Here is an 18,273-nt window from a genome sequence, read left to right as displayed (position 1 = left end):
TAGCCATGGATATGTTTATTATATATTCGTAAAAAGATTCAGTAGTCATCAATCCGTTTTCCGACAATCCAATGGTCCATACCTTTCGGGAGTTTTTTACTACTGCTAGAAGTACTGATTCTTTGTAATTATATACATGATCATCGGAGGTGCTTGTACACCTCCTGCACTGTACATAAATAATACAGTAACATAGGCTTTATCTGCGTCACAAATTGAATAAACTGTACGAGCACTTTTGGCTGTGATGATGTCCTCAGCTTTTGGGCACATAGCTACAGTCATCTCATCGCGGTTGAAGACTCTACTTGGTTCCACATATTTAATGCCTTTATTTTCTAAATATTTTGTCTTTGATGAGAACCAATCTTCAATGTCTTTTCTAGCAACGCCACCTCTGGCACGATTCAATCGTTGAGCTTTTCGAATGGACAAATCTCGATTACGTCTACGAAAACAAGCAAACCAATGTCTGCCAGGTTTGTCATCAGTAAATGGAGTCTCCAGTTTTTGTGCTTTTACATAAGCAGCTACTGTGTCGAGCAGATGGGTCGAATTTACAGAAAACCCGATTTCGCCTCTGTATATGATCCACTACCTTATTTTAGCTTCTATTTCCAATGGAAAAACTGGAGCTGGAGAGTTAAAGAGAACAACAATTTATGTACATACAAATAATAACATACATTTGTGTATATAAATACATGTATAAAAAGGATATACCTCCACCAGCCTTTACAGCTAACTTGTTTGAATTGTTTTTTCTTCTTGACAATGTAGCAATTGGAATTCCTGATGCAGCCGACAGTGTTGTCAGTAAAATGTGGTCACAAGCTCTCAGATGATATTTCAGTGTTCCCTTCGTATACTTTTTCCTTTTTGGCCTTGGCTTTTTGACAGCTTTAACCACGCTTTTTCCGCGAGATGTTACTTTCGCCAGCTTTTTCTTTTTATCGTTATGTTTCTTCATAACACCCAAATTTGCTTGATTCAAAATTTAAATCCAAAACAATTAATCAAGAACAGATTTATCGTGATTATCAATGCACGTGTTTATATTATAAGGTGAAAATACAAATTAGCAAGACTCGCGGTAAATTACCGATGGTACAAGGCCGCAGATCGCAGATAGAAATATCTGCGCGTATAATAATTTCAATGAAGTACGAGTTAAATTTTCCTTTTCGTCTCTATTCTCTATTCAAAAGAAATTTTCGGACAATTAAGATGATAAGATTCACAAGTAATAACACAATAAGAGTACTTTATTGTTGACAAACACGTTTTAGGAAATTGTCCGACCGAATACGAATGTTTCTTTATGTGGTCGAGTGATTGAAATTCACGAGTACCCATAATTTGAAAGACTGTTGTGAGCGTTCCATAATACGACCCTTACATTTCAACGTGTTCATTAGACTGACAGTAAGAATAACAATTTTTTACTTTCGGCCCACCCCGGACGGAAAAGTGTTGTTTAATAAAAAAGTTATGGCTTAAAATGTATGAAATTATGATGGCCTCCCATAAGAGCGGGAGCACGTGATAATGCATCGACGTGTTGCATGTTTACCCCTTTACGATGCCTAATCTCATATTCAAAGTCTGCGATCTCACCGAGCCAACGAACGATTTGAGGTTTCTTCGTTTTCAACCAAATTTATAACTTTCCTTTATTTGAGTGGAGTTTTGGACATTTTCGACCGTCTTGAACCGCGTATAACGTGAACTTATCCGCGAATAACGAGACATCGTCGCATTTGGCAATCCGAGTATAAGGGTAAACCGCGTATACCGAAGCCGCGTATAAGGAGGTATGCCTGTACTAAAACAATTTAGACGATAATATTGACACACTGTAAGTAATGGATTTTTCTTATTATCCATAAAAAGTATCAACAAAAGCCAGTACGTTATTTCTATTTCGTGCGTAGACTTTAGTGAAATATCAATCTTTTCACTTTTAAATTTTAAACGAAGCGATTTTTTCATCACCATTCGCATTTCTAATACTTAAAAATCAATAAATCGTACTTAGCTAGAATAAGCAAATAAACTTCTTGAAAAAATTTTGCATTCGTTTGAAAACATCATAGAAAAATTCTAACTGTGAGTATAATTTAGAGTGAAAAATAGTTTTCGCGGGATGCGAAAAACTCAATCGCGATGTATACGAGGAAGCTTACGCCGCTGCTCTCTCTGCCATACTTGCCAGAGGATGCGCGAAGCGCGCTCCTCAATTTTGAACTAAATGTTTCTGAATGTTTTATGACACACTCTTACATGCTTGTTACGATTACATGATAATCCAAATGTTTTTTGACATATTTCACATCTATAAGGCTTTAATTTTTTATGCACTGCGTTGATGTGCTTCTTGACCACTTTTTTGTCTCCAAATGGCTTGTGACATATATCACATTTGTAAGGTTTCAACTTTTCATGCACTACACCGATATGTGTCTTAAGGTAACTCTTATATCCAAATGATTTGTTACATATATAACATTCATGAGGTTTCATCTTCTTATGCACCATATTGACATGAGTCCTGAGACACTTTATTCTTGCAAATGATCTGTGACATATATAACATTCATAAGGTTTAAGTTTCATATGCACTGCGTTGACATGTTCTTCAAGGTATAATTTTTGTCGGAATGTTTTGTGACATAAATCACATTCATGAATGGTCAAATTTTTACGCTTGATATCTTTATTTTTTTTAAGTTGTTCCTTTCCATAACAATTGATAAACGGATCGCTACTCTTAATTTGTCCTCCGTTATTGTCATCAAACTCTTTCCCATTGGCCTCTTTCCCATTTTTCAAAGACTTCAGCGGTCTCGGTATTTGTAAATTTATTTTCTGATGCTACATCAAACATTTCGGGGTTCAAAAATATTACCTCATGAACGCATACGATATCTTGGTCATCCATTTTGTCATTTGAAAATTATTCTTAATCTCTGAAAATTTTCACTTCGTGCCTCTCAAATTCACATATTATTTGCTCGTCAGGGGACTGTGTATTCTCTGAAAGGTCATCATAGTGATTCACCTGTAAATCAAAACGTAACATTCAGTACTTCGAAATAATTGTTGATTATAATATATTCTTACACAACCACGTCAACTCATGGTATGATTATATCCAATGGAGTTATTATGGAAATCTATAGTATAAGCGTTTGTAGTAAAGTCATTTGAAATGAAATAATTCCTTTCATCGGTTGATGATTGATGATACTCTGGCTTATCCTGTAAAAGTATGACACAAATAACAATTAATTTTTCAATTTTAATATGTGATACAAAATAGAACAGAACAGTATTTTTTATTGTCGATACAGATACATAAGGTTAGTTAAGTTTGCACGAAAAGTAGTATAAAATAGTCTTGTAAAGGGTTTTATGAGTAATTTTCAATGGTGGTTTCAGGAAATTTGCTCAAGAATAAAATTTCTCATGCTTACAAAATAAAAATTGGGTTACATTCTAAAAGGGGGAGGTATGACACAATTAACAATTAAAATTTTAAGTTTAATAAGATGAATAAATGAGATAAAATATTAGTAAAATCATATGTAATAGACTTGTATTTTTCATTGGGTGGCCTCAGGAAATTCACTCAGGAATAAAATTTTTCATGCTTACAAAGTGAAAAGTGAGTTACATTCTTAAAAAGGAGATAAAAATTATCTTTTGTAGTAAAATAAAATTATATATTAGTACTATAGAGGGCGATGGCGGGCATTTATGAAAAATAACATAAACGACGTAGCATTTACATGAATGTACATAATGAAAATGCATATGGCGGCGGCAGGCAAAGAGGTTCTCTTATCCCAATATATACATCGTAGAGATATATTATATTAAACTGATTATACTTAATGTAGAAATTTAAATAATTTGAATAATTAAAGTGAACAAAAAAAGTAACTTCAACGTCCAATAATTTTCAATAGGCTTATTTATCCAACCTATAACGTTTAAAAATTTTTAGCTTCCTCTAACTCTTCAGTTATGGCTATCCCACACTTGGGATTTAACAACTGTTGCTGCCGACTTTTGACGAATATAAATCGACAGTGTTTACGAAGACAGTAGCAAGTAAGTTCTTGTAGCAAGTAACTTTTCTTTTGCTCAAAATCATTATTTGCATGCAGAGAATTTTTACAGTGGGAATTAAAGAGGCGAAAATGAGAAAAAAATGAATAATCTTGACTGGAAAATTTGTCCTTTATTATTTTATTTGAAAAAAAGGAAAGTTAAAAATATTTTTATTAACTCGGTAGTTTTCAATTTCAAAAATAAAAGCATTCACAATAGTTACATTTTTCTAAATCTTTTACGATATGAATGTATTCAAAAAATAAATACTACTTAAAATTTTTACTAGATAAAATAGGTAAATCTATTCATAATTATGATTAGATTATTAGCATAATTAGCCAAGCAAGGTATTTTTTTCTCCTAGCCCTTGAATATGGTGCTTAATAAAAAATATTTATTATGTATGGGTTTAATTCAATATCGAATCACCAAAAATGTTTGAGCACAACACTAAAAATTACTGAAAAAAATTGATTGCTTAAACGTGTCCATGGACTACTGTAATAAGTTAATCGAAATCTCACATACACCATAGCAAAGAACTCTTTTCCATAAATAATTTTAAAAAAATAGAGCTCTCTACGACTATTTCTGCAACCTGTAAGTTGTTTCAAAAGTACCATTTGTGTACGTAAAATGCTTAGGAATTGTTGAAAATATTACTTTGCGATGGCGTATCTTAGATTTCGATCAACTAATTACTGTAGTCCATTTTTCAGTAAATTTTAGTGTTGCGCTCAAACACTACTAGTAACTCGATATTGACTTGAACTCATACATAATACATACATATGGATTTAAAGAAGACAAAATTTCCAAGAAATCGAAAAAAATTCGTCTTGGTACAATCAAAATAGACATAGATAGAAGCATTTTCACATTTGCGTGGCGACATAGACATTCAACAATATCAGACGCTATATGAACGGTTTGTCGAAAGAAAACACTAAAATACAACTTTGCCGTATGTTTAGGATGCAAAAGAAATATTTCTCTCATTCTTTACTTACTTTTTACAGCGTGACGATATAAGACATTTATTTACACAAAAGTCGTTTTAGTTCGTTTTTACGCTGTAAAAATCGGTTCATGATCCTAACGAAGTTCAGACAACCGCGCGAAAAAGTGTCAACATACCATAGTTTGAAAATATACACTTTAGACAGCTGACGAGTTGCGCACGTGCATGTGAATATTGGGTTTCAAGATCGAAAATTTTTCATGGACATTATTTAAAGAGACTGCAGCGACCTAAGGTATGCTTAGCGTCTATTAAACTAAATGAAACAGTTTATTGATGAAAAATGTAATATTATGGGTGGAGAAAAAAAACTTGTAATCTTGCGTCTCAAAGCAAAGTGAGCAGTGCTCGGTCGCTAACGCAGTACCGGAATACTGTGCGTGGACTAATTTTGTCCACTGAATTACGGAACGTCGTATGCTTATACAAGTCCCATACCGTTCGAAAAGGACAAAATTAGTACACGGACAGTGTACAAAAGGCTCTAATCTAACACACTAAGCGCGAAAATTTGACTGCGGTCGAATCTTACAATTTTGAACATCCTTCCACCTTGAGAAAATGAGAATTTTCCAACATAGATTACAAAATTAGTAAGATAGATTACACAAAGTAAACAAAGTAAACAAAGTAACAAAGTAAACAAAGTAAATTAGTAACATAGATTACACAATTTCTGTGTCTGAGTCACCTCTAAAAACATAAGATAATACATACCATTTTAGAATAAAAAATCAATCAAACAACAGAAACATCAATAAAAATTCATATTGTTCGCGGCCTTTAATCTAGCTACTGTATTCTTAAACATATTCGGCTATGATACTAACATACGTAGATAAAATCAATGCAAATGCTCAATAAGTGTTGCGTCATTGGAGATAAAAAAAATAGAATACAAGTTATAAGTAATCACCAATGCTCGCGACGCGTCAGTTCGAGGCTTCTGTAAGTAAATGTATAAATTGTCACATAAAGTACCACTACGAATTTGAGGCGTGGAAAACTGCTGCTCTGATATTTGCACTGAAATGTGTTTAACGGCTAACAGGGGGCTTAATTATTTATCATTTTTCAATTACAGTACTAGGCTATAAAAGTGAAAAAAAATGTTTTTTTTCAATAACACAAATGATAACCCTTTTCAATAGCCTATTTAAAAGTATTTTGTCAAGTTTGATACTTAGAAACAATTGAGTACAATTATAATGAGGGTATTGGTCCTCGACGCAAGCTATACGCATATCTAAGCTACCTGTCCTAGAAATCCAAGATCAAGCATTCAGCTAAAGGAGCCTATGTAGTTTCATTTTGTTCGATAGCCAATTGGCCATAGTCGCAACCAAAAGCTAGCCATAAGATGAACTGTAGCTACTCCCGTGTACAATTTTCTTGAATTTAGTATTCATTTTTTATCATTTTCCATAAATTAATTTCACTTTGTTATATGTACAAGTAGCTGCAGTTCATCTTATGGCTAGCTTTTGATTGCGACCATGGCCAATTGGCTATCGAACAAAATGAAACCAATTGGGGTACCATCGATTAATGCTTACTCTTGGATTTCTACGACAGGTAGCTTAGATATGCGTATAGATTGCGTTGAGGACCAATACCCTCATTATTATTGTACTCAATTGTTTCTAAGTATCAAACTTGACAAAATACTTTCAAATAGGCGATTGAAAAGGGTTATCATTTGTGTTATTGAAAAAAAACATTTTTTTTCACTTTTATAGCCTAGGACTGTAATTGAAAAATGATAAATAATTAAACTCCCTGTTAGCCCTTAATTAACCTGCATATTCAGGTACAAACGGTTCAAATTTTACTACTGCGTTATTTCATATTTCATTAATAATTGTAACGAGTTACCAAACAGGGGGCTATTTTATGCGTCAAAGAGAATAAAGACCAGAACGCCTTTTTAGAATAAGTTGACACTGTGTTAGTACTCTCTAATGTTCATAATTTTTAAAATATTAAGATCAAACGATTAACTTACATCATTACAAATCTGGGTCAGTTGAATTGGGTGCACAACTCTTGTCTTTGCCATAGAGAAATTGGTTAGAATCAGTATCACTAATACTGTCACGTCACGATTACTCATTGAATTTTTCGGAAGTTCTTCAAAAATTATGTTTGCCTTTTCCTCTTCGAAAACAAACGCGTTTTCAATGTACAACATAGAGATTCGTGAATCCATAGTTATGTTAGTAACTTCCATAATTATATTAGTAACAAGTCTAACTTCCTGAGTAAAAAAACTAATTTGAGTTATACTGTACTCTTTGAGACATCAAGCGGTACTTACGCCTTACAATCTGACCACCTGCCAGTTTGATTTTTCTCCAGTCCTCGCGAACATCCACTAATATTTTCTAATAGTTCGTAGGAGAGAGGCAGCTGTGTAAGAGACTATCTCCACTTCTTATATCTCTCCACGTGGACTTAAAATGTGGTTTTGAGTGTCCAATCAGTAAACGGGAAACAGAAATATCAAAGAATTTTTAGAACTGAGCATAAAGTTTCATTATATGCTGAGCAAAGCGAAGTCATTCCCTTTCGAACTCCTATGATTTTCCAATACTTTTTCTTGACGTGGTATTTTGAGTACTGCTTTATCGATCGTGTTTCAAAAATTGAGCAATTTTTATAATAACTTTACAAAAACCTCAATATGAATAATTATCAGCGCTTGTACGAAAGTCTATGTTACCAGAATACGCTTGACAAAAAGCATTATGATATAAAGCGCAAGATAATAAAGAGAGAATGGCAAGTATGGCAGGCGAGAGCAGCGTCACTCCACGCTCCTCATCATCATTATCATCATCATTCATTCATTCATTCATTATTTTCATCGCCATCATCATCATCTCATCTCATATATGTCAAGAATCGCTATTTTCAGAACCCACGAAAACAGCCTAACGTTATTATTTAAAATCTAGGAAAGATACGATAATTCTGATTTGGTAAATCGATTCCTCGTAAAAAGTGACCAACCAAATAGTGCATTCATAGTCCCCGAAAAACGCAGTATTAACTAACTACGAATGATAAAAGAAAAAATTCCCGACGAAAAAACGCTCTTACGCAAAACGCGGTCTCACGCGGTCTCACGTAGTCTCACGGCCAACTTCATATCATTGATTTAATTGATTAATAGGGCTAGGCTAAATGTATCTATGTATAGACGCTGCGCATCGATTTGATATGTATGAGTTTTATTTAAACGATAAATGTAGATTTTTCTCTCGACATCAAGATTCTCGCAATTATCCTGGGTAGCCCGGTCGGGGCATCAGGTCGAAGTTGAAACTCGAAGATGACTTTCTCTACAAAATTACTTGTTTTACACGAGAATATTACCCTAGAATGACCACTCGGAGCATCGCAGGTTGATATAAGAAATCGACAATGGCTTTCTCCAGAAAGCCGTGATTTTGCCGCGGAAATATCACCCCGAGTAACCTGCTCGGCGCACTAGGTCAAAATCCGGACTTGGCGATGACTTTCTCCAGGTAGTAACTAAGAATTTACGTCAGCGAAGAGGAGGAAGAAAAGAAAAAGATGCGTTGGAGGAAGAAAATTAAACCTTATTCTTAAATTTCTGTGTTAAGTAATAAGTTATGTTCCTTTTTTTATATATTTAAGTGTATTTACTTCGTGAGAAGTATTTACACTATCTGTTTTATTTCAAGAAATTTCTATTGCATACAAACAAATTTTTTCAAAACTTACATCGTTTTCAAGTTTAAATTATGCTCCTAAACTATTCAATTGGTAATCTTAAATCGTAAATGATAATCAATTTCTTGGCTATGATATTATTGAAATCAAATAAGTCACGTCAAGTATTGAACAAACTAACAATTTTTTGTTTCAAACCAATAGCCTACTGAAATGTTTACAATAGAATAATTCCAAACCGTGGTAATACTTTTTTCAAAAGTTTAAATAAGGGCAAGTATGACAGTCTGATTCTTTTGAGTCTAAATTTAAAATACTTTTGTATTTAAAATTTTTGAAACTCTCAATCTCAATCCACCATTTATTAATTACTTAGCTATAATAGTAATGAAATCAAACATATTAAGACAAGTACTCACGCAAAAGTAATATTTTTATTTTACTTTAATAATATTACTAAACGATAACGACAATGCAGAGTTTGTAGAGGCGTCCATCCCTACACGTTAGCCGCGTTCGGATCATCACCTCACCTCAGCAGCAGATCGATCAAGTCTCTGTTGCCGGAGCTCACGGCCAGTTGCATCGGCGTGTCGCCTTTCTCGTCCTGGACATCGACTCGCACCCTATCTCCAGCAAACTTGAACATTGTACTCGCCCACCACAGGTTGTATTTGTTATCTCCGCAGATGTAGTGCAGAGGTGTCCACCCCCATTCGTTGGGCTGATTTGGATCCGCACCTCGTTTCAGCAGCGCCGCAAACATCTTCGAGTTCTTCCAGAGCAGGGCCGTGAACAGCGGTGTCAGCCCCTCGCTATCTCGAGCGTCGATCCGCAGGGGCCGATCCTCGGCATCGCAAAAATTCAGCAACACCTTCGTCACGTGATGATTACATTTTTTCCTGGCGAGAAGGTGCAGAGGCGTACATTCATCCATGTTAGCCGCGTTCGGATCGGCGCCTACCGTCAGCAAGAGCTTGGTCAACTCTCCGTTGCCGGAATTCGCGGCCAGGTGCAACGGCGTGTCGCCTTTCTCGTCCTGGACATCGACTCGCACCCTATCTCCAGCAAACTTGAACATCGTATTCGCCCACCACTGGTCGTATTCGTTACCTCCGCAGATGTGGTGTAGAGATGTCCACCTCCTTTTGGTGGGTTGATTCGGATCGGCGCCGTGTCTTAGTAGCGCTTCAAACATCTTTCCGTTCTTATGGAGCAGGGCCGTGTACAACGGTGTCAGCCCTTCATTATCACGAGCGTCGATGCGCAGGGGCCGATCCTCGGCATCGCAAAAATTCAGCAACACCTTCGTCACGTTATGATTGCATTCTTTCCAGGCGAGAACGTGCAGAGGCGTACATCCTTCCATGTTAGCCGCGTTTGGGTCGGCGCCTCGTCTCAGTAGCAGCTCAGCTATCTCCCAATTGTTGTTCTTCAGAGCCATGTGTAGTGGTGTATCACCGTTCTTGTGTCGGGCATCTATGTGCACAACAATATTGTTGCCTTCGCACAAGTTGAAGAATAGCTCCGCCAGATCGTAAGCGTTCTCCGTCACGCCAATAACATGCATAGGAGTCGTTCCGTCTTTGCAGGACAGATTCGGATTAGCGCCTTTTTCCAGCAGAAGCTTGACTAACTGCGGCTCGTACAAGGCCTTCTCTATGACCAAGAACAGCGGTGGATCGATCGATTTCGATTGCCCGAGGTAATTCGGATCCTGGCCCAACTTGAGGAACGCCTCCATGACCTCGTACAGTCCCAACTCACAAGCCACGTGGAAATGCGTTTTTCCCGACTTTTTATCCTCGTAGTTCACGTCGAATTTGTTGTATATTCGGAACAGATCGTGGAAGACCCGTGTAGGGAAACTGTGCTGGGCCGCGTAGAGAAGCGCCGTGGCACGAAACAGTGATGGTTTTTTGTTTTCGTCGTGGCAGAGCTCGTCCTGGTAGCCACTGCGCACGACGAATTCGATGAGCGAGACTTTTTTACCGGGGACTTCTCCACTTTTGTTGAGGTTCGAATTTTGGAGCCTCAAATCCTCCGTGAGAAGAAAATCGATTTCTGTGGGCCAAAAAAAGTTCCGGAGATCCGGGAGTTCGCCCTCCCAATGTTCTATCAAACTGTATAATGCTGTTTGTAATCTGGCTATTTCTCGTAATCTGGTTGTTTTTACTAATCTACGCAGTTTTCGTGTATAGACTTGGCTATCCATTTTTCCGGAATTAGGAGCAGTAGTAGTAGTAGCAGTAGTATTGCAGATCTCTTTCGTCTGTAAAACATTTATATTTAATTATTTTACTATATTTTATAAAGATCGTAATAGTTGTTTGTGCAATAAGTACCTAAAATAAGCAGTTTAGGGTTGCTAGGAAATCATCACCAAGGCCACTTAATTATTTAATTAGATCCCTTCATGATAATTCGACTGACTACAAAGTTACAAATGAATGTTTAGCTGAAGTACTTAAACTTATTGACTCCTCAACCGAACCACTGCGTGAAAACTCTTGATAAATATCAAAAATACTTTGATAAACAAATTGCCTAAAGAGCAATTGTATTACTGTTAAAGTTGTCTTAAAAATTTCCAAAACAAAAACAGAAGAAAATCTAAAAAAAATTTTGACACTTCCAAAGTTTAGGATTGTTTCTGACAAATTGAAAGGATATACATTTTATTGTATTACTTTAAATTTATTTTCTTACAAAAAAAACGACTTTATCGATCCTCAGTATATGGCTGATTACTGTCAACTCAACCGGTCAAATTTTTTTTCTATATCTAACATGATGAACACATTGTTTGCCATGTCAGAAATTTATAGGAAAATTGATAAAACGATTGGGGCCTTCTACCCTTTTTCAGAATTCCAAAGTTGGCATTTTTCGCATTTTTCCGTATAATTTATAAAATAATCGCAAAATATTTCATTAAGCTCGAGCTCAATGTAGAGAGACTCAATAGGAAAAGCGAGACGAAGATTTTATTTTATTGGAAATTGTCAACATTTTCAGAATAAATGGGTTCCAAAGCGACATGATCACTCTGGAGGCGTCTACAATAGAAATAATCAAGAAAAAACAAAATTCGGTTCTAAAAGACTTTAAATTTTAGGTAATTTTGTACTCTTTAAGGCTATATAATTACTTTTCGGGCTAAACTTTGTCTAGTATGCGTAAAATTTGGCAAAATGAAAAACAAAAACAATTTTGGTTTAAGAGGATATAGAAGCTAATAAAATATCAAAATTTCAATCCAGCTTTTTGAAATTTCTACTGAATAATTTGCCAAAAAGCTCTATGGCGACCTAAAAACATCAAAATGAAGGTTGCCATAAAGCATTTTCGAGAGATATTCAGTAAATGTTTTAGAAAACTGGATTGAAATTTTCATATTTTGGCTGGCTTCTATATCTATTTAATACGCGATTAAAGAACTTGCACGTTTTATATTGTAGCTTAAGTAAAAATGTATTCCGTCGGGACTATATGTAACTGCCCCAAAATCTTAGATACACGTTTAAGGTTTGATACAAGACTTTTATTGTAGAGTTTGCACATACAAAATGGATATTATATTTTCGATACACTTTTAGTTATAATGTAGGTACCACGCAATTGATTCAATGATAGCTCAGTTACAAAAATATAATATACTTTATATTGGGATGGTTTCAATAATAGTTATTGATAATTAACAAGTGTCATCATTGCTACAGACCACACCCATGCACTCATTCGAGCAGAAGTACATCGTTGGGCAATACTTTTTGTTGAACAACTATGAACTTTTAATCACATTTTTGAGAGATTCAAAATCTGAGCGTCCACAGTAACGAATGGCGAATGACTGTACGTCATATAAAAGATCAGAAATTACAGAGCTTGCGCATAATTGATCGATCGCCCCTCACAAAATTGGAGGAACCACAGAGCTAACGATCCTCATTTACCGGAGGTTTTATATACCTTAACTTCATCCCCGCTTAGGTGGTTGCTGCATACATCGCGAGGTTGATATTGGTCAATAATTGACACAGGTCTAGCACGCGCGCGTAACTAACGGGCCTCATGTCGCTCTTTTTCAAAAATCGAGAAAATCGCAAAAAGAGCGCAAAATCATGCGAAACATTGTATCACATCAATAATATTCTTCTCTGATTGATACGAATTTATTATTATAGGTAAAGGATAATTTGGTTACTGTCTAAGGTATTCAGACAAGAGCTAAGAAATATTATTTTGCAAAGCCATGCGTAGCGAATCAAAAGGCGCAAAATCATGCGAAACTTTGTATCGCATCAATAATATTCTTCTCTGCTCGATATGAATTTATTATTATGGGTAAAGGATAATTTGGTTACTGTCTAAGGTATTCAGACAAGAGCTAAGAAATATTATTTTGCAAAGCCATGCATAGCGAATCAAAAGGCGCAAAATCATGCGAAACTTTGTATCGCATCAATAATATTCTTCTCTGCTTGATATGAATTTATAATTATGGGTAAAGGATAATTTGGTTACTGTCTAAGGTATTCAGACAAGAGCTAAGAAATATTATTTTGCAAAGCCATGCATAGCGAATCAAAAGGCGCAAAATCATGCGAAACTTTGTATCGCATCAATAATATTCTTCTCTGCTTGATACGAATTTATTATTATAGGTAAAGGATAATTTGGTTATTGTTTGAAGTTTTCTAACAAGAACTTGGAAATATCAATTCGTTTTTTTGTTTTTGTGCGAGTAATTTAGTACACTATCAAAGCGAGGAGTGTCGTAGCCCGCTGAAACTCTCGAAATCAGCTGACCAAGTGCCTTTTTTTCTGCTTGTGGAAGTTGATCATGTCCGCTTTTTAGTAAAATGAGATTTTATGATATAGTGAGATGAAAATTGAATAACGTGGCCGGTTTTGGCCAATTCTGCGCGACGTTGAGTCATTATTCATATTTTGACCCATCTACTCACAATAGATGTACAGAAATAGAAAATTAATTTTTGACACTTCTAATAATTGTCTTACAGCAGCTTTTCACGGTTAATTACCTATAGAGGCTCAGTATAAGTTATGAAATCTATGTTATCAATTTTTATATCTAAAGCTTTTACTTGACCATAATGGAAATTTTGCGATAGTGTCTTAACGAAATTTTTTACCAGTGATCATAGGTCAATTTCTTTTTCGTACGATTGAACAGTAAATATGTGTCTTATTCTCTCCATCCTGTAAAAGTGGTGAGGTTTTTAGAGTGAACAGTTTACAAGCGCTGTGATTGGTCGTTTAGTAGCTTGCAATTGTTTTATAGTGGCGCGCAAATACGAGTGTTGTTGAAAGTTAAGAAAGTGTAATATTAACCTATTGATGGCTTAACATTAATTTTGATTGGTTTCCTCGAGGGAAAGCTGAGGCTAAAAGTTTACCCATCGCATATTTTTACAGTTTATAACATAATCTTCTTTTTTTTATTTTTCTACTTTAAGTATTGAAAAATGTCAAAATAAGATAAGAAAGAAAAGAGCGCGCGCAGTACTACATTAATACACAATTCTCCAAATACCTGCATTTTATATTCCATATTAATTTTAATCTTATTTTGAAAGTGGATTACCTAAGAAAAATTCGGGTTCAATCGTTGAAAAAAAGTGTTATTTTTCTGTATTCATCTAAATTTATAAAACTGTATGCAAAGTTATTTATGAATATTTTTTCAATAGTTCATTATCATATATTTGATACATAGTTTCTTATACTTACGTCAATGTATAATTCTTTATATACAGTTGAGTAATAATTTTTTTCCATGTTTTAACCGTTATTTATCTTTTAATATTCTGTATTTTATAATATTCAACTCACTTTTATCGTATTGTGCACTAAACCCATACTCGTACTTGATTACATTTTCAGGAACTGAAAGTCACTATGCGTTTATTTGGAATTTTAATCAAGTCACATTTTTAAAAAAAGTAGTTCAGATAAATTTTGTAAAATAACCGATTAACTATTCATTAAGCAATTGCTTTTTCAAGAGATGATTTCCTTGTAGTGTAATCCACGTTTAGAAAAAGCATCCGTTTAAAGGGGTTTAAGCGGTTTATAAGCGTTTTGACGAGAGTGGCGCTGTGGCAGTGGCTCTTTAAAAGCGATGAATGTTTCACCTTTGGTTAGTTCATAGAAGTATATGAGATGACACTTACCAAGATGTTCATCGTAAGATCATTTTGTTGTATTCAAAAATATCAATTACACTAGTATCGCATTTTAGTATAGAAACCTTATCCACGATATTTTAGAGTTATTCAAGATTAATGTGCATAACATATGCGCACCATATATTTATATTTTTATTCTTGACAATTCATACAAGAGATTCATTTTACATCCGAAGTAGAATGCAGTGCTAAAAAAACTTTTAAAAATGATCGTGTAAAGATGTCTGGATATTATACGTACATTATCAAATTATATGGATAAAATTAATTTTTTTTGTCATTTTTGTTCACCACAAAAATAAAAATTTTGCATAAAATACGTCTACCATAGCTATGTCCACAGATAGTGACAGATTATATTGTTATATACCGATAACCTAGTATAAAGTATTGAACAATTAAAATATAATAATTAAAAATAATGAAAATTATACCGGCAAACGGACGCATGACGCTTGATATTGCGAGCGAGAAGACAGTACAGCCGAGATGTGCACTATGTTTCTCGAGGCCGGTGTTGGGCATACGTCAGCGCACATAGGCCCAATTGTCGCTTGAGTGTATGTGTGGGTGTGTGTGGCCAACATGCGCCCGAGCGTTGGATCGGACCCGCACATATATGTGTCTCGCACATGTGTACCTGCGTGTGTGTGCGAGCCGAATACAGAGAAAGAAAGATACACGCACAGTGGGGAAAACCCGTGGCCTACTTCAAAGTGATACAAAGAAAGAAACATAGTCGCACACGCGCTCGCAGGTTCCCTTTTCACCGGGAGCTTGACCCCTGGCCACGGGTCAAAAAGCGACAAAAAACATGTAGTTTATCTATTGAGGGAAAAACGTCCAAGATATGCTCTCGCCGAGAAGATGCATGAATGAGTTAGTATATTACCGGCGTAAAAATTTGGCCTCGGGGCAGATCATTCTATACCGTTGAGTAGAACAAAGACTGATCGATTTAATTTCGCAGTAAAGCGAACTTCTGTTAAATAAAACTCCGGTTTATTCTTCACATTGTACAAAGAACATTAATTAACATTACTGAGAGCAAGTGCAATTAATACTCCACGACAAGTCGAGTCTGTGCGTGCAACGAGTTATTGGTATAAATTGTAAAACTCGAGGTAGCAGCCAAGCAGCCGGGTACCAGCAGCCCCAGCCACTCATCAACTCGATAGACCGTCATTATCAAGATCTTCTGCCGCAATAGTTTGTAAGCTTTGTTCAAATAATATCAAGTTTTTATGTTTATAATAAAGTCTTGTGTGTGAACCTCACTCAAGCATTTTATACTTATTCCATGTTCCTCCCCTCAGACAGCAACGTTAACAATTAAATCAAAATAATAAAGTTATTACCTACAGCAAAGGATATATAACAATACGTAATGTGGAGCCATGTTCACATTTCGGAATGATAAATATTAGGAATTATGAATATTCGGAATGTGTAAAATTCGGAATGTTTGAAAATCGGAATATTGAAAACGGAACGTAAAAAATTCGGAAAAACAAAATTTCGGAATAAAAAAATTTCGGAATTAAAAAACTTCGGAAAAAATTAAAATTCGGAATCCACAAAATTTTGAGTGGAAAATGTAGGCTATAAAATTCCCCACTAAAAATTTTGTGGATTCCGAATTTTAATTTTTCCGAAGTTTTTTAATTCCGAAATTTTGTTTTTCCGAATTTTTTACGTTCCGTTTTCAATATTCCGATTTTCAAACATTCCGAATTTTACACATTCCGAATATTCATAATTCCTAATATTTATCATTCCGAAATGTGAACATGGCTCGTAATGTGCAGATCTTTTAATTTATTCCCTAAAAATTAGTGAAAGATCACCGTCAATCAACCGTCACTGTCCAGATTTTTAAAAGAGGATTAGATTGCGTTCGTGACACTTTCCACAAAATTAATCTGCGCGTAATACTCTTTTGAGTGAAATATAGTACGATCTAATAAGAGTAATCTGAATAAATTCCTTTATTCTCGACTCAGTATTTTCGGTCCGCGTACAAATCGGAACAATTGGCAATATACATCTGTTGGTCTGGTGGTGGGAAGTCGAGGCGAGTTAGCGCAAGCGAGAAGACACCGTAAAGTGTACAGTTTTTGCAAAAAGTTTTGGTATTGCCTGGGCTCAAGGCTGAACTTAAAGTTTAGGGTTTGACATGAAAAAAGCCGTGCCCAGGAAGTCCAAAAAGTAACGGGAACCGGTCTCGATATATTTTCAAAGTTTAAAATTGTGAGGCAAAATTAAGTGAAGATCGTAAACTCGACGATAGCTTGCCAGTTATAGTTGTATCACTATAATTAATTTAGACAATACATTTTCTTATGTATTTTTGCCTGTAAAATTGACTGGTCAAGTCAGCTGAGCGATTTGATTACATCTAAGCACAAAAAATCGACTTTTCCTCGCTTTTTTTCGTCAAATTTTCGTAAAATCTCTATAAAACCGATAATAAAACGGGTTTAAAAAATGTTAGAGATATGCGGGTTACTTTAAACTTTCTAATCTAATTTTCTCAAGAAAAAATCGAAAATAATCCAAAAAGTACATTTTTTCTGTATTGAATTTCTCGACATATTTAGACCACAATGTTTGATGGCGATTTTCGCGGTGAAAATTGGATATTTCGAAAAATTGAATAATACCATCGGAAAGCTGAGGAAATTTCCTATCAAATACAGTAGTCAGTTAAATTTTTCAGATACTTTTGATACTTTTCAGATATCATTGCATACGTAAAATTTAATGTAATTTTCGAATCTACGGTCAGAATTTTCAAAAATTTATTTAATAAAAAGTTTTAACCAAATTTGTAAAAAAAAACATAAAATTTCGAGAAAAAAGATCGTTTAACTCAAATTTCAACGCGGAAAGAAGGTTCGCTCGTGCGTCTCACGCATGTAGAATTGGTCAATGGCATGTATACTTCATTGTAAAATAGTTATAATTATGAAATTCAATGTGGCGATTATAAATTTGATTCTCAAAGACCTGTATATCATAAAATGATTTTGACAATTTTTAACTCAATGATTTTACGTATGAAATGATATCCTAAAAGTTTTTTAAACATTTTTTAGTCGGTGTAATTCATCGCTATAAATGTAGTCCAAAAATAGCCATTTCAGGCGTTAAAAAGTTATAATCGAATTAACAAATTTTTCACTTCGAAAAAAAACGATTTAAAAAAAATACAAACAT

The 18,273-nt window shown here is 34.9% G+C and overlaps 1 protein-coding gene across 1 annotated transcript; it reads right to left on the bottom strand.

The window, feature by feature from the left end:
* Positions 1-9,368: 9,368 nt before the first annotated feature.
* Positions 9,369-15,051, bottom strand: LOC106652674 (tankyrase-2-like). Its single transcript, XM_014371768.2, has 2 exons — positions 15,040-15,051; positions 9,369-11,111 (listed from the first exon to the last, which is right to left on the bottom strand). The coding sequence occupies exons 1-2, from the start codon at positions 15,049-15,051 to the stop codon at positions 9,369-9,371; spliced, it is 1,755 nt and encodes a 584-aa protein (XP_014227254.2).
* Between the last annotated feature and the right edge of the window lie 3,222 nt (positions 15,052-18,273).

The sequence above is a fragment of the Trichogramma pretiosum genome, unplaced genomic scaffold (genome assembly GCF_000599845.2).
Source record: "Trichogramma pretiosum strain Unisexual culture from Peru unplaced genomic scaffold, Tpre_2.0 scaffold112, whole genome shotgun sequence".
Classification (NCBI taxonomy): Eukaryota; Metazoa; Arthropoda; class Insecta; order Hymenoptera; family Trichogrammatidae; genus Trichogramma; species Trichogramma pretiosum.
Note: the sequence above shows the minus strand (reverse complement) of the source record. Positions and strands in the feature narration are given on the sequence as shown.